At 39.9% G+C, this 22,505-nt stretch overlaps 1 protein-coding gene across 1 annotated transcript in view; it reads left to right on the forward strand.

Annotated features, from left to right (window-relative positions):
• Positions 1-19,132: 19,132 nt before the first annotated feature.
• The window catches only part of LOC118425278 (neuropeptide FF receptor 2-like), a 53,871-nt gene continuing 50,498 nt past the window's right edge, over positions 19,133-22,505 (forward strand). The window contains exons 1-2 of the mRNA XM_035834076.1: positions 19,133-19,216; positions 19,653-20,893. Of these exons, the coding sequence (XP_035689969.1) occupies positions 20,617-20,893 (277 nt within the window). The 5' untranslated portion in view covers positions 19,133-19,216; positions 19,653-20,616. The remainder of the gene's footprint in view (positions 19,217-19,652; positions 20,894-22,505) is intronic.

A 22,505-nucleotide genomic window follows, 5' to 3' on the forward strand; every position in this document is an offset into this window, starting at 1 on the left:
AGTATGTTTTGGGATAAGTGTAGATGAGTGTAGTTGCAAAAGTGACAAGAGTATGGTAACCAGGAGTGTAGTACTGTTGTAGAAGTGACACTAGTGTGGTAGTCATAAGTGTAGTTGTAGAAGTGACAACAGTGTAGTAACCATGAGTGTAGTTGTAGACGTGACGCTAGTGACGTAGCTAGTGACACTAGTGTGGTAGCCATGAGTGTAGTTGTAGAAGTGACAACAGTATGGTAACCATGAGTGCAATTGTAGAAGTGACACTAGTGAGGTAACCATGAATGTAGTTGTAGAAGTCAAAGCAGTGTGGTATTCATGAGTGTAGTTGTAGAATTGACACTAGTGAGGTAACCATGAAAGTATTTGTAGAAGTCACAGCAGTGTGGTATTCATGAGTGTAGTTGTAGAAGTGACAACAGTGTGGCAACCATGAATGTAGTTGTAGAAGTCACAGCAGTGTGGTCTTCATGAGTGTAGTTGGAGAAGTGACATAAGGGAGGTAACCATGAGTGTAGTTGTAGAAGTGACACTAGTGAGGTAACCATGAATGTAATTGTAGAAGTGACACTAGTGAGGTAGCCATGAGTGTAGCTGTAGAAGTGACACTAGTGAGGTAACCATGAATGTAATTGTAGAAGTGACACTAGTGAGGTAGCCATGAGTGTAGCTGTAGAATGGGATAGAATTATGGAAATCCCAGCTTATTTGTAATCACACAAAGTCAAAGACATTCGTCAGGTCTGATCTGGTCGTCCTTAGGTGAACCTTGGTGAATTTTTGGCAGATGTCTTGACAAGCTGTGGGAAGACGTATTACCTCAGGGCTGTCACTTACTTCTAGATTTTGTGATCTTTTACGACAGAATAATGTGGCAATTCACAAATCTCATGAAATAGAGAAGCTTCGCCCTCGGGGAGACTAGAAACACCTCGGTGGTCGGGCTGGTGTTATACGCGGAATCTCGGACACTCCCATCGGTTAACTGATGCTTCTTCTTCTTCTTTGTTCGTCTTGACTTGGAAGTCAAGTCATTTGGAAATGAAAGGAGCAGAACTTCATAGCGAAGCGAATAAAGATATCTTGCAAGCCTACAAAGAGTGAACAAAGACAGTAGCCATCAGTTAGCAGGAACTAGAGCGCGCGTGTCATCAACTAGAGTACGATATTATCGGACTCTCACAGCTGTCAACTCACAATTCTATCTGATCTATCAACTTCAATGCATGATCAGTATCATGTGAAGACAGTTGTTTGCAGAATTAATGGGACAAACTATTTTAGATCACACAGAGTTTGTTTGTTTGATGGGCGAGAAAAAGACATTAGTTTTGTAGATTTCATCTAGTCTAAGGTTATGTTAGACAATCTCTGGCTGCCGGGAATGAATGAATGCTTGAATGGATGGATGTGGATGGATGGATGGATGGATGGATGGATTGGTGAATCAATGGATAGATGGATGGATGAATAAATGAACGGATGGATGAATACACAAATCAACAAATGAATGAGTGAAAGTATATTGTTTTCTCTTGCAACAAAACTGCCAAAGGTGATTGTGTTAATGTTAGACGTTAAAGTGGTATCTCACTGCACTTGGGGTACCGGTGCGGCACTACGAGTTTCGTTCACTGGAGCACTGTTGTGTTATTTTTGCCGTTTTTTAAAATTAATTTAGATATTGCGTAATGCGTAGTATGACGTAGAAGACAACAAAATACAATAAACGTAAAAAAATTCGTTCTTTATCTGTAAGATTCGTTCAGTTATCTTTCGAACCCCGCAGTGCCGCACCGGTGCCCCAAGTGCAGTGACATACTACCTTTATCAAAAGGGGACAGTCGCCAGATTTGTCCTACATACCAAGATTGGCTGGAAAATTAGTCTCGCCAACCACACTGTAAATAATCGCAACCTTTCGTTAATAAGAGGCTAGGAGTTCATAAAACCCGTTCGGAAGGTTAATTAATGAAATGAAATGAAAGCTATCAATAAGCAAGATAAAATCGTGGGATCGAGTGGCGCATAAGGTTTTTGGCTCAGCAACTAGAGGTCTTGGATTTTAATCCTACCATGCCACCGATCTTGTGCCCTTAGGAAAGGCACTTAACACGTCTTTCCTCACTTTATTCAGGTTAAAATGAGTACCTAGCTCCTGATAGCGACGTCCCTCGGACAGGACGTTAAATGGAGGTCCCCTGGGGGGGGGGGGGGGGGGGGGTAGGGACCACACCTGAGCACGTAAACGAACCCGCAAAACGTATCGAAAAACAGTAGGGGTCTTTTCCAGTGTGAGTAGATCAAAAACCTTCCCCACTAAACGGGGTATAGGGGATTCTCCCGAGCAGCCCTCGCAACCCCAGCTTCGCCTACTGAGTCAACTGAGTCAGAAAGAACAAGAGATGCTTCTACAGTGATAATTCAGAAGTGGTCTATGTGGCACTGCACTGAGCAAATTCATTACAAAAAAATTAAACGGCCTTTATCTACACCACTTATAATTACTCTCTGCTCCAAGAGCTATCTACCACTCATAAATCATGACCACTGCATTTCCAGAACTCGAGATATCCAACCCGGAGGTTCCGCTGCAGTACCGTAACAAGTCGCTAAGGAGCTCGAGCCCAAAATATAATCGTTTTCAGGTCTCATCAAGACCTACCCACATACCAATATCAATACAATCCATTCAGGCGTTCTCGAGTTATGCTGTTTTCTACACACCCACACAAACAAACACACCCACAAACCCTACCCATAATATAACTTCCTTAGCGAAGGTAAAAAAAAACTACTTTGATGGACCAAATAGGCTACTTGAATTGCAAGCTTTAAAAAATTTCTAATGTCATCCGTCAAACTCTTTAGGTTATTAGTCCCTTGCGCGCGAAAGTACACGTTTGTGCAAGGGCTTTGTGTTCGGTTAACCTAATCATTTTAATAAGAAAATTTGATGTACCAAACTCCCTGCATATGTTACATGAATTACTCTCTAAAAAAATCCTAATGTCATCCGTCAAACTTTTGAGGTTATTAGTCACTTGCGCGCCAACGTACGCTTTTGTGTAAGACCTTTGTTTTCGGTTAACAACATCATCTTAATACGAAAATAACTTTGATCTACCAAACTCCCTGCATATGTTACAGGAATTGCAAACTTAGAAAAATATTTAATGTCATCCATCAAACGTTTTAGGTTATTAGTCCCTTGCGCAGGAACGTACACTTTTGTGCAAGGGCTTTGTGTCAGGATAACAACATCATCTTAATACGAAAAAAAGGCCAAACTCCCTGCACATGTTACAGGAATTGCAAATTATTAAAAAATCCCTAATGCCATCTGTCAAACCTTTGCGGTTGTTAGCACCTTACATGTACATGTACGTGCGTACAATTGTACACGTTTGGGTAAGACCTTTGTGTTCGGTTAACAACATCATCTTAATACGAAAATAACTTGTACCAAACTCTCTGCATATGTTACAGGAACTTCAAACTTAAAAAAAAATCCCAAATACCATCTGTCAAATCAGCGCGATTGTTGGTACCTTAGGTGCGTACGTACACGTCTGTGTAAGACCTTTGTGTTCTGTTAACAACATGTTCTTGATGGATCGGCCTTTAACACCTGCCTTAGAGACCATCAAATCATCCCCACTGTGACAAGATTACAGCAAAATCCCTCTCCTGATTCCATGTTAATCCTTTGGTTGTTCGGAGTGCTAAATGGGACAGGCGATTGAGCCCCCTAAGTAGATTTTCAATTTGCGGTCGCCCCGATTTAATGGTAGTAAAGCCTCCGTTGACCCATTGGGTACACTTATGTCCATGTAATCACGTTGCTAGTGACGTCAGGGCTATATAATGCCAGGAAATAGTTCATTCATCTTTGCCCCAATTCTTCCCATCGCCATCATTATACTCAGAGGAGATTACAGGCTTTCTTGAATGTGTCACACCGGTTGCTTGGGGATTTTCCAATGGCATGCATGTTTGCCTTCTTTTGTATCTGCCAAAGAGATTGCCCTAATACCGATTAACTATCCTAGAACATCGACTTTGAATGACGTACGAAAAAAATACACCCCTGTCGTTTCAGAACAAGTTGCTAGGTGGACCAAACCTATAGCACTTTTCCTTGACGTACGCAAAAACAACAACACAAACCCCTGTCGTTTCAGAACAAGTTGCTAGGGGGACTAAACCTACAGCACTTTTTCATGATACCAAACGCTAACTGGCGTCAAAAAGTTAATCTCCAGGCATAAGATAGTGCCATAGTTAAGCTAGCGAAAGAGTGCAGACGGCCTAAGAGTATCACTAGCCACTGAGAATCTGTCGTCACTGAAACAGGGGGGGGGGGTATTTTTAGTCAACAATGGTGTTGCTACCCCTAGTTCACCGTGGTCATATCAACAGCTATACGACCATACGTGGTGCTAATGCTTTTAGGAGCAATGTATAAAGCTAAGGGCACAATCCGCCATACGTGCAAATACGTGCTGTCTACGTGCCAAAATCGTTTGGGATCCGTAAGTGGTACGTACCGCCTCCGTACTATCTCGTAGGGAATCCGACAAATTTTGGAGCACGCAGCCACGCCGTAGAACTTTACGTGCAGGCAAAACTTTCTGTGCCATCGGGCTGCGGATTCGTCCTCCGTACGTGCCAGTACGGGCGACGCGCCTGCCCTGTACAGCCTGAACGTTTTCAGAAATACGTGGCGGACGTGGCGTCCCAAAAACGTACGGACAAATTGCACGTACGGCGGGTTGTGCCCTTAGCTTTAGCTTAACTTTATTGGAACACTTATGTTCAGTGAACTGTGTACATCCCTATAGGAAATTCGAGTAATACAGGAAGAAGGGCAATTGACACATACTCAGGAATCATAGTTTGATTAGACAATAATTGGATGTTAATGGTCTTTCTTCTAGCTGACTGAGGACAGATTCGCAGTGGCTGACTGACTCCCTTTGGCCGACCATACTCCTTGGTACTAGTTTTGACACTAACGTATATGCCACCGCTAAATCTGGAAGTTCTGAAATCGGAAATAGGAAGTTCTACTGCAGTGCCAAGAAAAGTCGTCAGGGGATTCATAACCAACCTTGGCCTTCGTCTTCCAAGATGTACCTGCAGATCAAATATAACCACAATCCATCAAGCCTTGCTTAAGTTATGCAGGCCACAAATATTTGGAAACTCAAACAGGCATGTGCACACATACACATATCTCATGGAGATTCGTTGGTAATTCGCAACATGTTAGCAGAAATCATGTTTTCGCCGGAGGGGGAATATATATATATTTTTTTTTCAGATGTGTTTTTATTTGTTTATTTTTCTGACATTAGCCAATCAGAGTTTAGGTTGAATATTAGCCAATATTGTCAATTTAGCTTAGCTTAGCAGCTTGGTTTATTGGGTAATAAAAGTTTTTATGGAGGGAAAAATGACACAAATTGTTGCAACATATGAGAACATGTTCCTACACTGACAAAAACAAATAGATGTTTCTAAATTGTTCTAAATATTAAAGAGATATTTGTACCATTACTTTCTCAATGTTTCCAACATATCTAGATAGGTTCAAACATGTTCAAACTTGTTTAATTGTTTGAACAATTTAGAACTTTAATGACTGTTATCTTCTTTTACTTAGAATAGTTCAAACTTACTACAAAAATTATTTCAAAACCTTCTCGGTGACTCGAAATGGACTCATTAATTCTTTCTCCCAACATTATTCTTTCTCCCAACAGTTTTCTTTCTGTTCTTTTGATGCATAGTTTCTATTGCCACAAATCCACGGAACCATGCTCACACTATCCTTTATAGTCCTTCCCCCCATTTAAGTCTTGTATGCCTATAGGGAAAGCTTGGCGCCGTGGGGCCTGCATTTTCCAAACCAGTGAAGACCATCATAGCAGGATATGCGTTTTCCCCCAGGTTAATACCTTAAGATTGGAGAGGTGCCCTTATAATCAATGATGTATTATGCACCTCAATATAGCTTCTAGAAAAATTACTTGCCTGGAAATCATAGAAGGGTCGGTCAAGGAAAGTATGTCGATTGAATAATTCGCCACGCCACCTAAATTGACTATTTAAGGGCAAAATGAATGTTTGAAAATAGAAAAGGGTCAAGGAAAAATACACGATGTATTGCATCAGTGAAATTGATTTTTTTATTAGCAAAACGCATGTTTGAAAATAGAAAAGGTCAAGGAAAAATTATGTTGTGCTAGCAAAATAGACTTTTTTATTAACAAAACGTGTGTTTGGAATTATAAAAAGCTCAAGGAAAAACTGGTGATGTACTGTGCCGTTTAACCAAGGACGTTATATAAGATGATGCCATAGAAATTGACTTTTTATTAACAAAACGTATGTTTAAAAATAGAAAAAGGTCAAAGAAGCGAAATGGACTCGTTATGAAAAAAAAAAGATGTCGGATACTAGGAAAGTCAAGTCAAGGAGAAACGCATGATGTATTGTGCCATTGTCTTTGACTGTATGTAAGGTAATGAGTTTGAGTTTATTGAGTTCATTGAGATACCCTTTAGTTTAGATTGAGCTAGTCTTCCAGGGCTCATACAAATAAGAAGGCATACAGTATATACAAATACATAAGCATATACTAATAATAACTAGAGTTCGGGGACCTCATACCTCCATGAAATATTTATTGCTTTTTTGTGGATGGTATGTATGTTTATAGTCGGTTGTATTTGAGAGTAATGATTATATAATATAAATGTTATGGGAAAGTAGTGGTGTATTTATTTAATGACACAGAGAATGTCCATCTGATTAGTAATCATCAAAATGTGACACTTAATTGTGTAATGTGCGTTTAAGAGGTCGACGGCATATGGTAGCGTGGTGTTCCTTAAGCTTGATGTTTGGCATTTAAAATGTCTGAGGTTGTCAGCATTTTTGAGGTTCGACTATGTGCCTCAGAGCTGTGTGGTGGGAGGAAGTTGGGAAACTGAGAAAGATGAAGGGATGTGGCCAACTTTTAGTCAGATGGTGATTTGATTTTCCACCAATATGTCATAACATCAACTGTTCACACGGTACAAAAACGAGATGCACACTTTCCTCTGACAGCCCTACACCAACTGTAAGATGAATACTTGGCGCCAACCCCGTCTGCTAAAAAACAAGTACCATTGGCTACGAAAGAGACAACTAACAACTGTCCCTTATCGTAACAAAATCAGAACATCTGTGTCGCCCATAAAACTTCTGACACCCAACCCAGATGAGAGGACCTAATGGCATTTTAAACAGCTGTCACCTCACCATCTGCTTGGAGCTAAGCCCATTAACAAACACATAAAGCATGATGCCTGTACCAATATATCTCAAATATAGGGGTGATTTCTGATATTATTACATCGATTATAACGACAGATACGGCTCCCAAAATCTCATCGATTCAAGCTTTCATCACACCCCACCAACACAACAAGTATGAAACCAATCCATCCAGCCGTTCTTGAGTAATCATCTACACAGACAGAGACACATAACAGAAAATATAACCTCCATTCCATGACATTTCATGGAGGTAATAAAATACACTCAAGATCAAACTTACATACGAATACATACATAAAGTCTAAAATGCACACGTTTCAGCAACGATGCGCAAACCGGCGAAAATTAAAAAAAAGGTGCAGTTGGGAAAATTGCGAAAGGTGGCGCAAAACAACAAACGTCCTTTGATTTTATCACTGTAAATATCTTTTTGATGAATTTCTAATCATTGTGCAACAAGTGCAACTGCTATTTTCAATAATGTTGTGTTTTATAGAAACTGACAATGTGACATTCCGGGCGCGGCCATTTTGTTTGTCTCATCCGGGTTCATTTTTTTCACACGCAAAGTCGTCACGCGTCAGAGTGACCGCAAGAAAACAAAAAAAACGGTTTGGCACAGTCTAGAACATTAGATTTTCCCTTTATTATCAGGTGGTATCTCACTGCACTTGGGTCACCGGTGTGGCACTACGGGGTTTGATAGATACTCAATGAATTTCAGAGATAAAGAACGAAGTTTAGTATATTTTTTTGTCTTCTGAGTCATACTTTTACGTATTACGCAATATCTAAATTACAACAAAAAATCAGCGAAAATGCCACAACAGTGCCACAGTGAACGAACCCTGCAGTGCCGCAATGATGTCGTAATGAGATAACACCTGTATGTAGACAAGATAGGACCGGAGTCGTCAATCATTATGTATACGCCAACCACGCCGTTTGACGTACAATGACGTAGCAAACCTGTCTACGCGATCGATTGTCTTTTATCTGTTTGACACAGCCGTCCACCACTCCGATCAATATCAATCTTCTCCTTTCAAGAGCCCTGGGGCCTTGAGCCAATCCTGATAACTGTAAACGATGATGGAAAGGGGTACAGCAGTGAAATTGGAGCAAACCTAGATTGGAGACTTGTTATATAAAATCAGGTTACATGGCAAACGCTCCAAACTAGAAAAGATAACCATACCATAAATGTCTGTGTGTGTGTGTGTGTGTGTGTGTGTGTGTGTGTGTGTTGAGGTGATATCTCACTGCACTTCGGGCATGGGTGTGGCACTGCGGGGTTCGTAGATGACTCAACGAATTTCAGAGATAATGAATGAATATTCTTACGGTTTTGTGTATTTTGTTTTCTAAGTCATACTTTTACATATCTAAAATAGTTTCGAAAATCGGCGAAAATAACAAAACAGTTCATGCTGCAGTGAATGAGCCCCGCAGTGCTGCACCGGCACCCAAGAGCAGTGAGATACCACCTTCAGGGATAAGTCAACTCTACATTGTACCTTTTTCTGTATTTTCCTACCTTTAAACTTTGTTGCTTGAATATACAAAAATATCTAAATTGGAGACTAAACTTCTACTGTCGCGTAACTTATTTTGGGATAGATTCTGACAACATACGTATCTGATTAATTTTTCTTCATTCAGTTTTCATGTCCATCTGAAAATTAAAGATAAATATTCTTTTAGTAACGATATGATTGTGGAATTCGTGAATAGCTTCATCAAGTTGGTAAGTCACTGAATAGCAATATCCTTTGTACAAATGGTTTATTCAACCTTACCGACCAACAAAAAAAAACAATGTTCTTGCTTAAGTCGTCCAACCTCTTTATATATGAAAATGTTGGACATTTCATCTCCCACTGCACACAGAAAAGAAGTCAAACCCATCAAATAGAAGAAGTAGATTTAGATTAGACGTCATTTCTCTTTTGATCCATCTATAGTTCTCATTTGCCTTCTCTGTAAAGTATACAATTATGTATACCACTACTTTACTTTGTGCAATTAGCCCTCGGCATTTACTTGCAATAAAGATTGTTTTCAACGGATGATTGGGTGACTGTCTGTCACCTTCCTCAATGAACTTTTGTCTGAATGACAATGTGAATTCATCCGTTGGATAAAGAAGTCTGTATGAACCATGAAATCTACTCTATAGGCGGCAATACCTATGCTGCAGTGTAATGTGAACCAGTCAAATTTACCATAAGGGAGTTGCTAGACGCTCACCTAAATATTGGTTGAAAAATATCATGTAAAATTTTCGTTGCCTTCTTCAGTTGCTGATTTTGACAAAAACGCCCCTGCAGTTCCAGAGCAACCCGCTGGAGGACGCAAACCACGTATTCCTTACGTCACAGGCTATTTGCAACCAAAAAATCAAAACATCCAGGTCAAAAGATACAAAAAAAAATTTCTGCTGCAGTACCAAGGTAACATACCAGGGGGTCAAAAAAATCGACCTTGACCTTTGTCTTCCTACTAGTCACGTAGCTTCACTGTAGAAAACTGTACACACATGTAATAGAATGGAGAATGGTTTATCAGATTCCTTTGTTTCCACATGTGGAGTAAGACAAGGTTGTAACTTAAGTCCGTTGCTATTTAACCTATTTATCAATGATCTGCCGCAATGTTTTGACCGTGACCAATGTGATGCAGCTACTTTAACTTCTAGATCTATTAATTGTCTGTCCTGGGCAGACGATCTTGCCTTGATTTCATTGTCAAAGCAGGGACTTCAACAATGCATCAATACTCTACAAACATATTGTGATAATTGGAAATTAACTGTCAATGTATCTAAAACAAAAGTTCTTATCTTCTCTAAAGGCAATACAAAAAAAATATCAAAAGAATTCTTCATATATGATAGTGAAATAGAAGTTACAGACAGTTACACCTACCTTGGAATCCCTTTTACGTCCTCAGGTAAATTTAAAACAGCCAGAAAATTTCTAAAGACCAAAGCTATGAGAGCTATCTTTAAATTAAAATCACTTTTATCTTCCGAAAATATTTCCATAGCGCTAGGTAAAGATCTTTTCGACAAATTTGTAAAACCTATCCTCATGTATGGATCTGAGTTAACATGCTTTGACCATACCTCGAAAACACTGAAACTTATTGTCTCAAAAAACATCCCTATATCTTCTCCAAAAAATACTCTCTCTTTCTTATTGAAGAAACTTCAGATCGACGATAATATTCCACTGTCGATTCGAAAGAGCACTTGCACTGATGCAACTCATTCTTATATCATTAATTTTGAGAGAAGACCAGACAAAGACATGTTCTTAAGACATGCGTCTGGGCTTGATATAGAAAAGGATGGCTTTTCAACCGATAAAACACGCCTCCCTTTAGATATACCGGAATTTGACATACTTGACACACGTTTTCAGAAATTTCTACTTGGTGTTCATTCAAAATCATCTAATGACGGCGTGCGAGGAGAGTTAGGAACTTTTCCTATTATAATACCTGCTAGAATTCAGCTCATTAAATACTGGCACCGTTTGGTAAACTTACCTGAGGACTCTCTGCTTCGCGATGCATACAACACTGTACTTACTGATAATCAAGACTGGATTAATCATGTTAAGGACATTCTCTGTTACCATGGCTTTGGACACATATGGATGAAACCTGAGGCTTATAATATAGATTATATTGTCAACCAACTACGCCTCCGGCTACAAGATACATATATACAAAAGTGGTTTAATTCTATTGAAAACAATTCAAAGCTGTCTTTTCTTAGCAAGTCAAAAGAATGTTATGAACAAGAAACATACCTTTATGATATAAATAATTTTGAAATTCGAAAAGCGATTACTCAGTTAAGAATCAGCAGCCATAAATTGAATATTGAAACAGGTAGATATTACAATGTAGCCCCTGACCAAAGGTTCTGTCCTTTCTGTCCAAAGCATATTGAAGATGAATTTCACTTTTTAATGGAATGCTCTAGATACGCTATTTTACGTAATGAGCTATTTACATTTCTCGAATACAGTACAGCAGATTTCAAGAGACTCGATGCTACAGACAGATTTGTATATATCTTTGGATGCCACAACTCCGATAATGCAAAGATAGGCAAATATATCAAAGACTGCTTTGCTATTAGAAAGAGTAATGAATCTCATGTATAGCCCAACTCGATTGTAACACTATATCAAAGACTAATGTGTCAGCCCTTCTTGTTACGTTAATTAGGATATTAAGTCTTATTCTCTACACCTATTTTGTACTTTGTGTAACAGTCATTGCCATACTTTGTACCATGTACAAATGTCGAGCAATAAAGTTCTATCTTCATTTGCTCGGTGTAATGTTTATTGAACATTATTTGCACCAACAATTATCTTAAGTTAAAGAAAACGATTCACAGAGGACTCAAACAAGAGTATAACGGGGAGAACTTTAATATGCTTTAACAATAGTTGTGGTTTTAGGAAAGTTCAAAATGGAGATAATGTATATTCTAGGATTTTGGAAATACAGCTCAAGACTGTGGTGTATTTTAGTGAAGTAAACGTAATGCAGCGGTACCTATTATCGTGCGGTACTAATTATCGTGGGTACTAATTATAGGGTGGGACCGCGTGGCACGATCGTCAGCGCGTTGGTCTCAAGCCCAATAGGTCCTGGGTTCGAATCCGCTTGTCGTGTCACCGGTCTTGTGCCCTTGGGAAAGGCACTTTACACGACTTTCCTCACTTAACTCAAGTGTGAATGAGTACCTAGCTGCGGCTAGTGGCAGTGACAGGCCTTTGTGGTGGTGACAGGCCATAGGGGCATGTTCGGGCATGACGCACCCGCCATGACACATGAGTCAGGGGTAGGAGGAACCCCTTGCATCCTTGGTCGGAAGTCCTCCTAGGAGACGGAAACTCCAAACAACAAACCTGCATCTGCTGGGGCCGTCTTACACGTTGCATACAGTTGCCCCTGTAGGACAAGTGCACCAGTGGACGAGAGGGTGGAGAAGGACGTGCACACCCCTACTTCCCTTAAAAACCCAAGTGCAGGCCAGGCAGACGGGTCGCCTTAAAACCCGTCTGCCTACCATTGTCTTCCGAGACAGACGGATGCCAACTAATTATCGTCCATTTTAAATCATGCCCACATGTCGATTTTTATGCAAGTTCTCATGGGTAATAAAGAACGTCATAATTATGAATTTTAGTCATGACTGCCCTTTATACAAATCATTTAACGACACAATAGAATAAACTTCTGACGAGGAAGCGTTATGTATGATGTATTTCGTATGCAATTCGACACCACGTATTTCAAAGTTACGAAATTTGGAAAGATAATTACGCTATGTGATCAATCATTGCTGATAGCGACGAGACATTCTGACGAAATGACATACATGTATATACATATACAATATGCACGGAAGCATCCCTACTTCTTTATTACATAGCTCATCATGGAGAGGCATATTAATGGTGTTAGTGTTATATTCGTAACTAATTTTGTTAGTCCCTTGCGTCTAGACCAATTGTAATTGTAATTGCAGACAGATGTCGTGATCACAAGACACAAAACTAAAGTATAGAAATAGTCTCTGGGTAAAGTATGGACGAATATCAACGATAGCGAGACGTTTAGATTTATAAGATGGAAAATGAATCAACGTTTAATGAAACGAAAACCAAGGGGCTCAAACCTACACAACTTCTTCCTTACATTAAAAGCTATCTGTCACTAAAATGTCTAAGCAATAGCATATCCTGGACAAAAGATACAAAATTGGAAGTTTAAGGCCACACACCAGGGGCCCCAAATCCACATATGTATTGATCTTTGTCTTCCCAACCCCTATCTACATTACAAATGTCCTTGTTTTTCATTCAAAAGTTATGTTGACCACAAATATACGGAAACACAGGAGAGAGACACACACACAGAGACACAAACACAGACACACACACAGACACGCGCTCACACACACACAGACACACACACAGACACACTCACACACACAGACACACACACACAGACACACGCACACACACAAAGACACAAACACACAGACACACACACAGACACGCGCTCACACACAAACAGACATACATACAGACACACACATACATACATACATACAGACACACACACATTCACGTACCTGTTATTGGGGAAGGGATTAAAAGTTTTAAAACGAATCTCACAACAAGTTTTTTCTCCAATATTTTGGCTCTATTTAATCTACCAATTAAATCCGAAGGGCTAGTAGAAGCCGCCAGTGTTTGTTTATTAAACCGAATTGATTAAACGCTTACATAAAGTACTGACCAAACTGTAGAAGTTCATTCAAAACACAGCCTATCAACCTGTCCTTACCCCTTTGTCTTCAAAATGGAATGATCTGGATAGGGGGTTAAGGCTGGGTGACCAATTTTTGAACCTGACCTTCGTAATCAGAGCTTCTATACCAAAAATTATGAAAATCCATCCACAGATTCTCAAGTTATGCTCTTAACCTGTACACAGACCTTCTTTATGGCATATCCGATTCTATAGCCTTCTTGAGGAAGGTAATAATTGCAAATGGTAGGAAATGCTGATACTACTACATGTGGAGACAGTATAATTGGAAACGGGTGGGGGGCTGCATGGATTGAAGTTATTTCGTTCTGGCATTACTAGGATTACGGAAAGGACCAGTTACATCATCGTATTATTCCAAGCTTCATTAGTAGGCATAGATTCTCTCTAGGAGCCTGTTAGCCCATGGGAATTTATCATATATAACGTTAAAAATGTGTTTTCAACTAACCGATATATAAATATATAACACACGTTACAACTATACTTTGTATGCAAATAACAGCTGTAAATGTATGCATTGGCTATGTTTATCTAACTTTTTGATTGCATGGCAAAGTCAGTGGCAACAAACGCGCTGTATTTATGCATAATAAGATCATTATAATAATCATAATACTCCATGCCATCTTAGGGCAGTAACCATCTTAGGGCGGCCCCCGTTATGTCGCTTGTTGCTACACCAAAAGTATGCATAATTAGCTCTTTGAATAATGAGGAAGAATGAAGACCTTTATTGTACATATATACCCCCTGTGGGTTAAGTACAGGTCGCAAAAGAATGATAATTGACAGATACATGAAATATTAACAACGTCAACCAAAACAAGAATCATATTCTACTAAGTGAATGCGACGTCTTTTCGCTAATTTGTGATACTGAAAATGTAGGAACAGATAGGTTTTACAATGAAAGGTTTGTCTAAATTCATAATGAATATGAATATGAATTTAAATTCATAAGAAATATGAATATGAATTTATCTGTATAGCTCAGATGTATGAAGTGGGGAAACATAGGTTCTATCGGTATATAAAGTCCAGCTCTCTCTTTGTTGTATAGTATACATTCTACTACAAAATGCTGTTCATTTTCTGTTACTATCTATTACTTCCAACAGCGACTGTTTTAAAGGTACAGAACGTACCGCAAAATTTTCGATGTCTGACAGCACATCTTGGTCACGGAGAATGGCCTAGTCTCGATCTCGCGAGAGAACACGAGACTGTTCATCTTCTATTCTATATAGATCACAATATCTACATATTTGTTGTTCCAGAGGAGTGCACGTCTTCCGGCTTCAATGTTTAAGTTGTGAATAATGAAAAAATTGTTTTGGGTGAATCTGTCTGGCTGTCTGTATTGTGTCCGGTTAACTGTGGTCAGTATAACTTAAAAACGCCTGGCTAGATTATGATGATATTTAGCATGTCTGGGGAAGACAAATGTTTGGGTCAAGTTAGGTCTTCCTGGCGGTTATACTTGGTTATGCAGCAGAACTTGGGGGAGGGTGTGTGTGTGTCCTGGACATGGTCTTTATTTTTAGTGAGGATTCATCAATTAGTATTTGATTAAAGGAAGAAATGGCACAGGTTTCTTACTCCTAGTTATCTCCATGTTTGGGTGTGTCTATGTAATGCTGTACGTGTGTCTGTGTGTGTGTGTGTGTGTGTGTGTGTGTGTGTGTGTGTGTGTGTCCAACCTCCAACCTCTTGAGGATTACAATAACATTTGGTATGTAGAACTTTGTTGTATCCTTTGAGCTAGACATGCTATGGTCTTGATTTTTTGAGTGACAGAAAGCTTCTTTTTTTTTAAACTGCAGTTGCCAATTTCCTTTCAAACTTTGGATGAAATAACTCGCTGTGCCATATTATAGGCGCCATCGACGCCCTGCTCCGCAGACCACATTAAGTCACGAAGACTCCGAAAATAATTGCAAGACGTCTCCGACACCAAGCCTTGTAACAAGGTGGATATCCGCAATCTGTGGGTTCATTTACGACACCATCAGGTCTACATTTCCTTGACCCTCTTCTCCACTATTGATTCGGACTAACGGGCGCCCTCTTGAGTGAAATACTTAGCAAATACTGATAGAACATATTAAAGAACTCTTCAGAGTGAAATACTTGGCAAATACTCATAGAACATATTAGAGAACTCTTCAGACTGAAATACTTGGCAAATACCCATAGAACATATTAGAGAACTCTTCAGAGTGAAATACTTGGCAAATACTGATAGAACATGTTAAAGAACTCTTCAGAGTGAAATACTTGGTAAATACTGATAGAACATATTAAAGAACTCTTCAGAGTGAAATACTTGGCAAATACTGATAGAACAGGTTAAAGAACTCTTCAGTGTGAAATACTTGGCAAATACTGATGGAACATATTAAAGAACTCTTCAGAAGAAATACCTTCTAATAAAGATAGCGTGGGTGTTATCCCTTTATTATACTAAAGAGAGTTTCAAGAAATACATATTGGTAAAAATGGGATAGCGGGGGTGTTATCCCTTATTATACCAAAGATAGATTCAAGAAATACCTTCTAGAAAAAAAATGGGATAGCGGGGGTGCCATCCATTTATTATACCAAAGAGACTTTCAAGATAAAAAAATGGGATAGCGGGGGCGTTATCCCTTTATTATACCAAAGAGAGATTACAGCCTCAGGCAGGCAGCTGAGAAACCAGAACTCGTACACTGTGCCAAAGGACAAAACCGAACGGCTAAAAAGGTCGTTCGTGCACGCAGCAGTAAGACTGTATAATGACACATTGTAGGTTAGGCTTGCTGGCCCTCCTGCTGTTTTTTCCTGTTACTGTAAATGTTTTTAAGTTCGCGGGGATTTAATTTCGCGGTAGCAGGAAAAAGGACTTTTCGCGGTGGATTTAAGTTCGCGGTATCACCATAGACTGCAATCTAATATCATTATAGAAAAATGTTCGTGGTGGTTTTAAATTCGCGGTGAAGTGGTCACCGCGAAAACCGCGAACATTAATCCACCGCGAACATTTCTGCATTTACAGTACTTGTTGAACGTCTGTATAATGATTTGCATTGTATGTTTGATTGTTTGTAATTTGTCGATTGTAACAAAGTTACCCAATTCAGGAAGCCTGGAAGGCACTTCCTGCGCATGTAATTTTGTTTGGTGAAATAAATAAATAAATAAATACAAAATACCTTTTAAAAAAATGGGATAGCGGGGGTGCTATCCATTTATTATACCAAAGAGAGTTTCAAGATGAAAAATGGCATAGCAGGGGTGTTATCCCTTTATTATACCAAAGAGAGATTCAAGAAATACCTTCTAGTAAACAGATTGGATATTAGGGGTGTTATCCCTCCATTCTACCAGTAAGACGTTCAATGAATATTGGTAAAGAATTGGGTTACGGTTTGTATCCTATGTTAGGACATCTCTTTGTAGTTCTTTATAGTTATCACGTGTCTCCAAAATTTTTTTTTCAGGGCTAAAAAATGGGATAGATAACCAATCCTCGTAGTAAGGTCGTCTTCGTAGCAATCAATCGTGTAAGGCTTTCAGGCTCATTCTGCTCCAGCTGTGAGTTCGAGAGAGCTCTCCGTCGGTAGTGGGTCTATCTCAACAGGACTTCTGCGACCAAAGACACAGAACGCCCCCGCCTTCTTAAACAACTGGTCTGCCGCAACCTCTATCGGAAAAGGATGAAAGTTTAATCCAGCAATCGCGAAAAAGACCCTAACCTTTACCGTGCCTGTCAACCATTGGTCGAAGTAGACGTGATCTCTTCGGTGATAGCTTTATATGATTGGTTCTTGCCGTAACCCATGTCATGACGTAATGTGGACAGGGGCCACGGCGATTGAATTCTATGGATGGCGTCCCCTGAAAGCTTTATATTTAGTGCGAGCGCGCGAAAAAAAGATTACACGTAGACGGTTAGAAAATTCAAGATGCTCAAAATTTAAAAATCGTTGCAGTAAGAAAGGAACCTATATTAAAGAAGTGCATAAAGTGACAGAGGTGTGCTTGCCCGGTATAACTTACCAACTACGTATACTCTAGTGTTCTTTCTACAGATATAGCCAATTACCACACGACATATTTTCCTGCTTTTGGTGTATTTTCAGGTCATGATGACTATCTCCAGGAAAGAACAAAATTTATTGTTTTTTTTCTCGAAATCAGGCTAAACTCAATGCCTATACTCTAATATTATCCATAAGATTTACTTGCTGTGAAATATTGAGAATGCCTAGCTTGGATAAGGTATAGGAAAAAAATCTTTTGTTTCCTGTTTCCCTACCAATGCTAGAAAAAACTGCTGGCCCTAGACTATTTGGGGGGGTGGGCAGTGGAGTCATATAGCTTCCAGTTACAATTCTTATTCAGCCTGCTTCCTATTGAAGTAAAAAACACTGCTTGGCTTATCTAATGAAGGATAGATGTATCTATTGTGCCAAACATTCTAGTTTGACATTGGAAGACATTTAGTGCCCTTATGCTTGTCAGCTTACTCTGTTACACTGTATTGTAATATGTCACACTACAGTTTTGGCCAGCCTAGCAAAAATACAAGAAAAAACAAGATAATCCCTACCTACCGAACCTAATTTTTCAGGACTGAAACAGGAAACACAAAATTTTTCCCCTATGCCTAGACATCCTTAGAACATACTCCAAATCCACTAGTTTCAAAAAACAAACCAAATGTTGAAATGGCGCCAGTTTTACACGGCAGAATTAAGACGTTGTACCGAAATTGAAAATTGAAAAAACAAAAATGTCAGGAGCCGGAAATGAAGTAGATTGATATTAATAACGTTTGCAAGGTCTCCGATATTGTAGACCAGCGGACCGAATCCTGAGGTTTCATGGAACGCTTAACACGGGCAAGGTCCACCGAAATGGAGGAATATACGAGAGTAATTTGCATTTGGTTAAGGCTATTATGTTTCCGTCAACAAGACATAAAATTCTTTTTACAGTTTTGACAGAATGTTCCTGTTTACAAAAGAATTGGCAAAATTGATAGGATGTTGCTGCCAATGAAACGAATCTAAATCTACATTCATAGACTACTGAGCAAAATCTGCTCGCGTGGCTATCCCATTTAATTACTGTACACACCCTGTCAATAAAAAGAATTGGGGCATTATCGACAGGAATTTTCTCGTGCTCTGGTCAACCCTACCCTCAATCCTGATTATTAAAATTGATATCAGAATCGATTAGAGAGGAAAATATAAACAACGGTCTCTGAGTACATTTCCATAGTGCTAAATACAACGCTATGACATAAAACACCGTCTGCGGAGTTGTCATTTACATGTAAGTCCCGCCCCTTCCGTACTGGCTTTCACTATTGGCTAAAAGATTCGCCCAATCAGAGAGAAGTGATCACGTGCTCAATAGTCAGAATCTTGTAATGTTCGTACTACGACGAGGCTGTGCAGACAGTTCTGTTGAGGTGCTCGTTGCGTGCAGTGTCGTTGCGGGTTTTCTGTCGATGTGTTCTAACTAGGTAAGTTTTTGCTGTGTTGCAGTACACGTGTCATTTGTGTTGATAGGTCTTATGTAGGTTACACAACCAGGTTAACGATAGTAGCGCTTCAGAAGAGTGATGGATGTCACTCAAAACGTCGGGAAGTAAATCAGATATTTATCCAGTTGTAGAGATTGAATATACTACAATCGCTAGTTATACTAGATTTTGTTTTTACACGACAAAGTAGAGTGATTATTTTTCAACGTCGTCTAGTTCCATGTATCAAAAGTGTTTCATGAGTCTGCTTGCATGTCATCTCTTACCCCGTACGCGTTCTTTGGCGTTTCAAGTTAGAAGCATGCACCAAGAATCAATACATAACGTGTATTGATTTCCACAGCTACATGCCATGTTTCCCAAGCCTTTCCGGAACGAAGCCCCCCACTAAAGCAAGTCAATTTGACACCCACAGGTTTGGAGGGAAAGTGCCATATCTTCTAGAGAGATGAAACCTTCGCCAGTGAAAGTTAACGACTGCTGGCAAGGTCCTTCTGCTTGAAGAAGTAAGTGCACGTCCAGAGCGTGGGACGATCGAACGGCACTTGCACGTCATACGGCCCTCATGTGAAGGTACTCTCCGTAGATAGCCAGCGCACGACGCCGCCCTAAAGTCTCACGGATTCACGTTTCATCTCCGCCCTAGTGACGTTTTAGCAGTTTGCGGCTTTTCTAAGCCCACCCTAGAGTATATTGCCTCCGATGGACAGGACTGGCCACGCATGATAACACTGTAACGTTAGAAATAGCGTATGGGGCTGGCGGCTTGAGCCTACTCGAGCAAACTGGTCAATATCTGTGTCGGCGACGTTTAGTGCAGACAATTTGTCCAGAGGCACCACTTTTTCCATACTGTAGATGTAAGTCAGAGATAGATCACAGCTCATGCTGGACTGTATTTCCCGTATGCATCCGGCTTCTAAAAGCCTAGCCAGTAGACAGACTCGCTGCAAAGGTGTGTAAGGTTGATAACAGGCGGGGGCTGAGTTAGCCGATGTGGGTGAGGTGAACAACATCGTTAACTGCGAGGTACAATTTCCTCCAAATCTCTCGCTAGGACTGAAGCTCCAAGATTAATTAGCGTTTTTCTGAGAGCCTTGCCCGTGGCTTTTGTGAGCTCGAGTCTGCTAAAGCCTGGTCAGTGCTGAATAGGACTATTGACATCATGTAGAAAAGCGCCGAGTTGCCAATGTTTTGTACTCACGGACTTCACTTGCAGGCAGTTTGAAAGCGACAAGAAAAATCAAGTCCCTTCAATATTGTACCTTCTGGCAAGTTCCAAATTCCTAGCTTCTAAAACAATTAAATCATTTGTGATTCTAGTTGTAGAACTGTTGTGTAGATAGACACAATAATACGTCGAGTTGCCGCCGGCAAAGATGAACGAGACTTCCCCAGTAAACGAGAGCGGGATGGAGCCGTGGTTCACGTTCCCGGAGCACAAGCTCTCTCCGGAGGCCATCGCCATCTACTCCGTCTGCTACACCCTGGTGTTCCTCGGCTCCGTGGTCGGGAACCTGCTGGTGGTAGTGGTCATCGGCAGGACGAGACGGATGTGGGGGGTCACCAACTTCTTCATCTTCAACCTGGCGGTCAGCGATCTCCTTATCGCAGTCTTCTGTATGCCCTTCACGCTGGTCAACCACATCTTCATCGGTAGGGTCCTTTTCTTATATAACTCTACTTCACTTGTATTCGTGGGGTAGCCTATATCCGTTGTTTAAAAAAAATGATAATTAGGGATATCAAGTGAACGGCTGATGCTTTCAAATTGAAAAAAATGTACGGTTTGAAACCACCGTCTGTGGACTTGCTATCGCCAAATACCTTGTTTTTTTCTACAAACAACGGATAAAGGTTAACCCACGAATAAAGGTAAACTAGCGTTACCGTTCTCATATCTCTCGTTACTGCGTCTACAATACTTATCTTTGTAGCGAGTCGCCCTCTTTGCGTGCACATTCGGGCCCACATTCGGGCCCATTACAGTTAGCCTGGTTGCCTGAAGTGCAATAATCGGGACCAAAGTTCAATGCAAATCAATATGTTATATTGTGTACAATGTCTCGCACGATATTACTTCAAAGTCAAAGTTGGGCTTATTCAGGAAAAAAAAAGCAAATCAGTCTTAATACAGCCGGATACCATACTGTGTGTTGTCCATTTGTAGACATCGATTTATTAGTTAAAGTTAGGAATTCTGCTGGTTTTTAATCAGCAAAAAACGTTGTCGTTGGTAAATTTACTGGTGTGTAGAGGATGTTTTCGTCTCTAAGATGAGACTTTGTCATTCATGAATAATAAGCTACATCCCTGTGAATGTGCATCAAAAGTGGTACTTTTATTTTGACATTAATTAATGTTACGAAGTCCAACTGTCCACCCCGTGTACTTGTAATGATATTGCATATTGCAGCTAAAAGTTATTGTGGAGCTGACGGTTTTGGCTGTGAGTTACAAGGACGGCAGTCAATCTTGGGCGATCCAGCCAACTTCCAATCACAGCCAGATCCCAAACCTTTATTACTCGGCGCTGTAGGGAGTTGTTGTGTGACATGCAACATGACTGCAAATAAGCGGAAAAGGAATAGTGAATGCAGACCTTTATTGCATATTTTTGCCACACTTGTGTAAGTAAATGTCAGTTAAAAGAGATAAAAGAACAGATATGTATTGCACACATTTTTGGCACACTGGGCTAAGTAAATGCCACAAGCCATTAGATAAATTCAACTTCTCCTCGCTCTCAGTTGAAAGAGATAAAAGAACAGATATGTTGTACGATGGACGGTTTTTCTAGTTGCATTAAGAATATATATTTTGTTTACAGTACTTGAGTGTATAAAATAGGGAAATGGGTTTTGTGTAAGCATATAGAGTTCATTTCTCTATTCTCTATACAACATGCATTCTATTACAAATTCTCCTTCCTCTATTCTATTCAAATTACAATTAGTTCACCTTTATCTGTTGGGTAACCTATATCCATTGTTTTTTAAAACAGAGTATAAATGGTATTCAGGAATATCAAGTCAACGGACGATGATTTCAAAAAAATTGCAGCATTTTAAATATTACAGCATATTTTTTAACATATGACACCGTCTGACGAACTGATATTACTAAGCACCCTGTTGTTACAAAACAACGGATTACGTTGCGTTGGAATAACATTAATTGTTCCAGAGTAAGTTCTTCTTTAACATGCAAATGGTGGGCACTATCCTTGATACAGCTCCGGTAGCGATGCTTTGTTTTGTTGCGCTGC

Source organism: Branchiostoma floridae, chromosome 11, assembly GCF_000003815.2.
Source record: "Branchiostoma floridae strain S238N-H82 chromosome 11, Bfl_VNyyK, whole genome shotgun sequence".
Classification (NCBI taxonomy): domain Eukaryota; kingdom Metazoa; phylum Chordata; class Leptocardii; order Amphioxiformes; family Branchiostomatidae; genus Branchiostoma; species Branchiostoma floridae.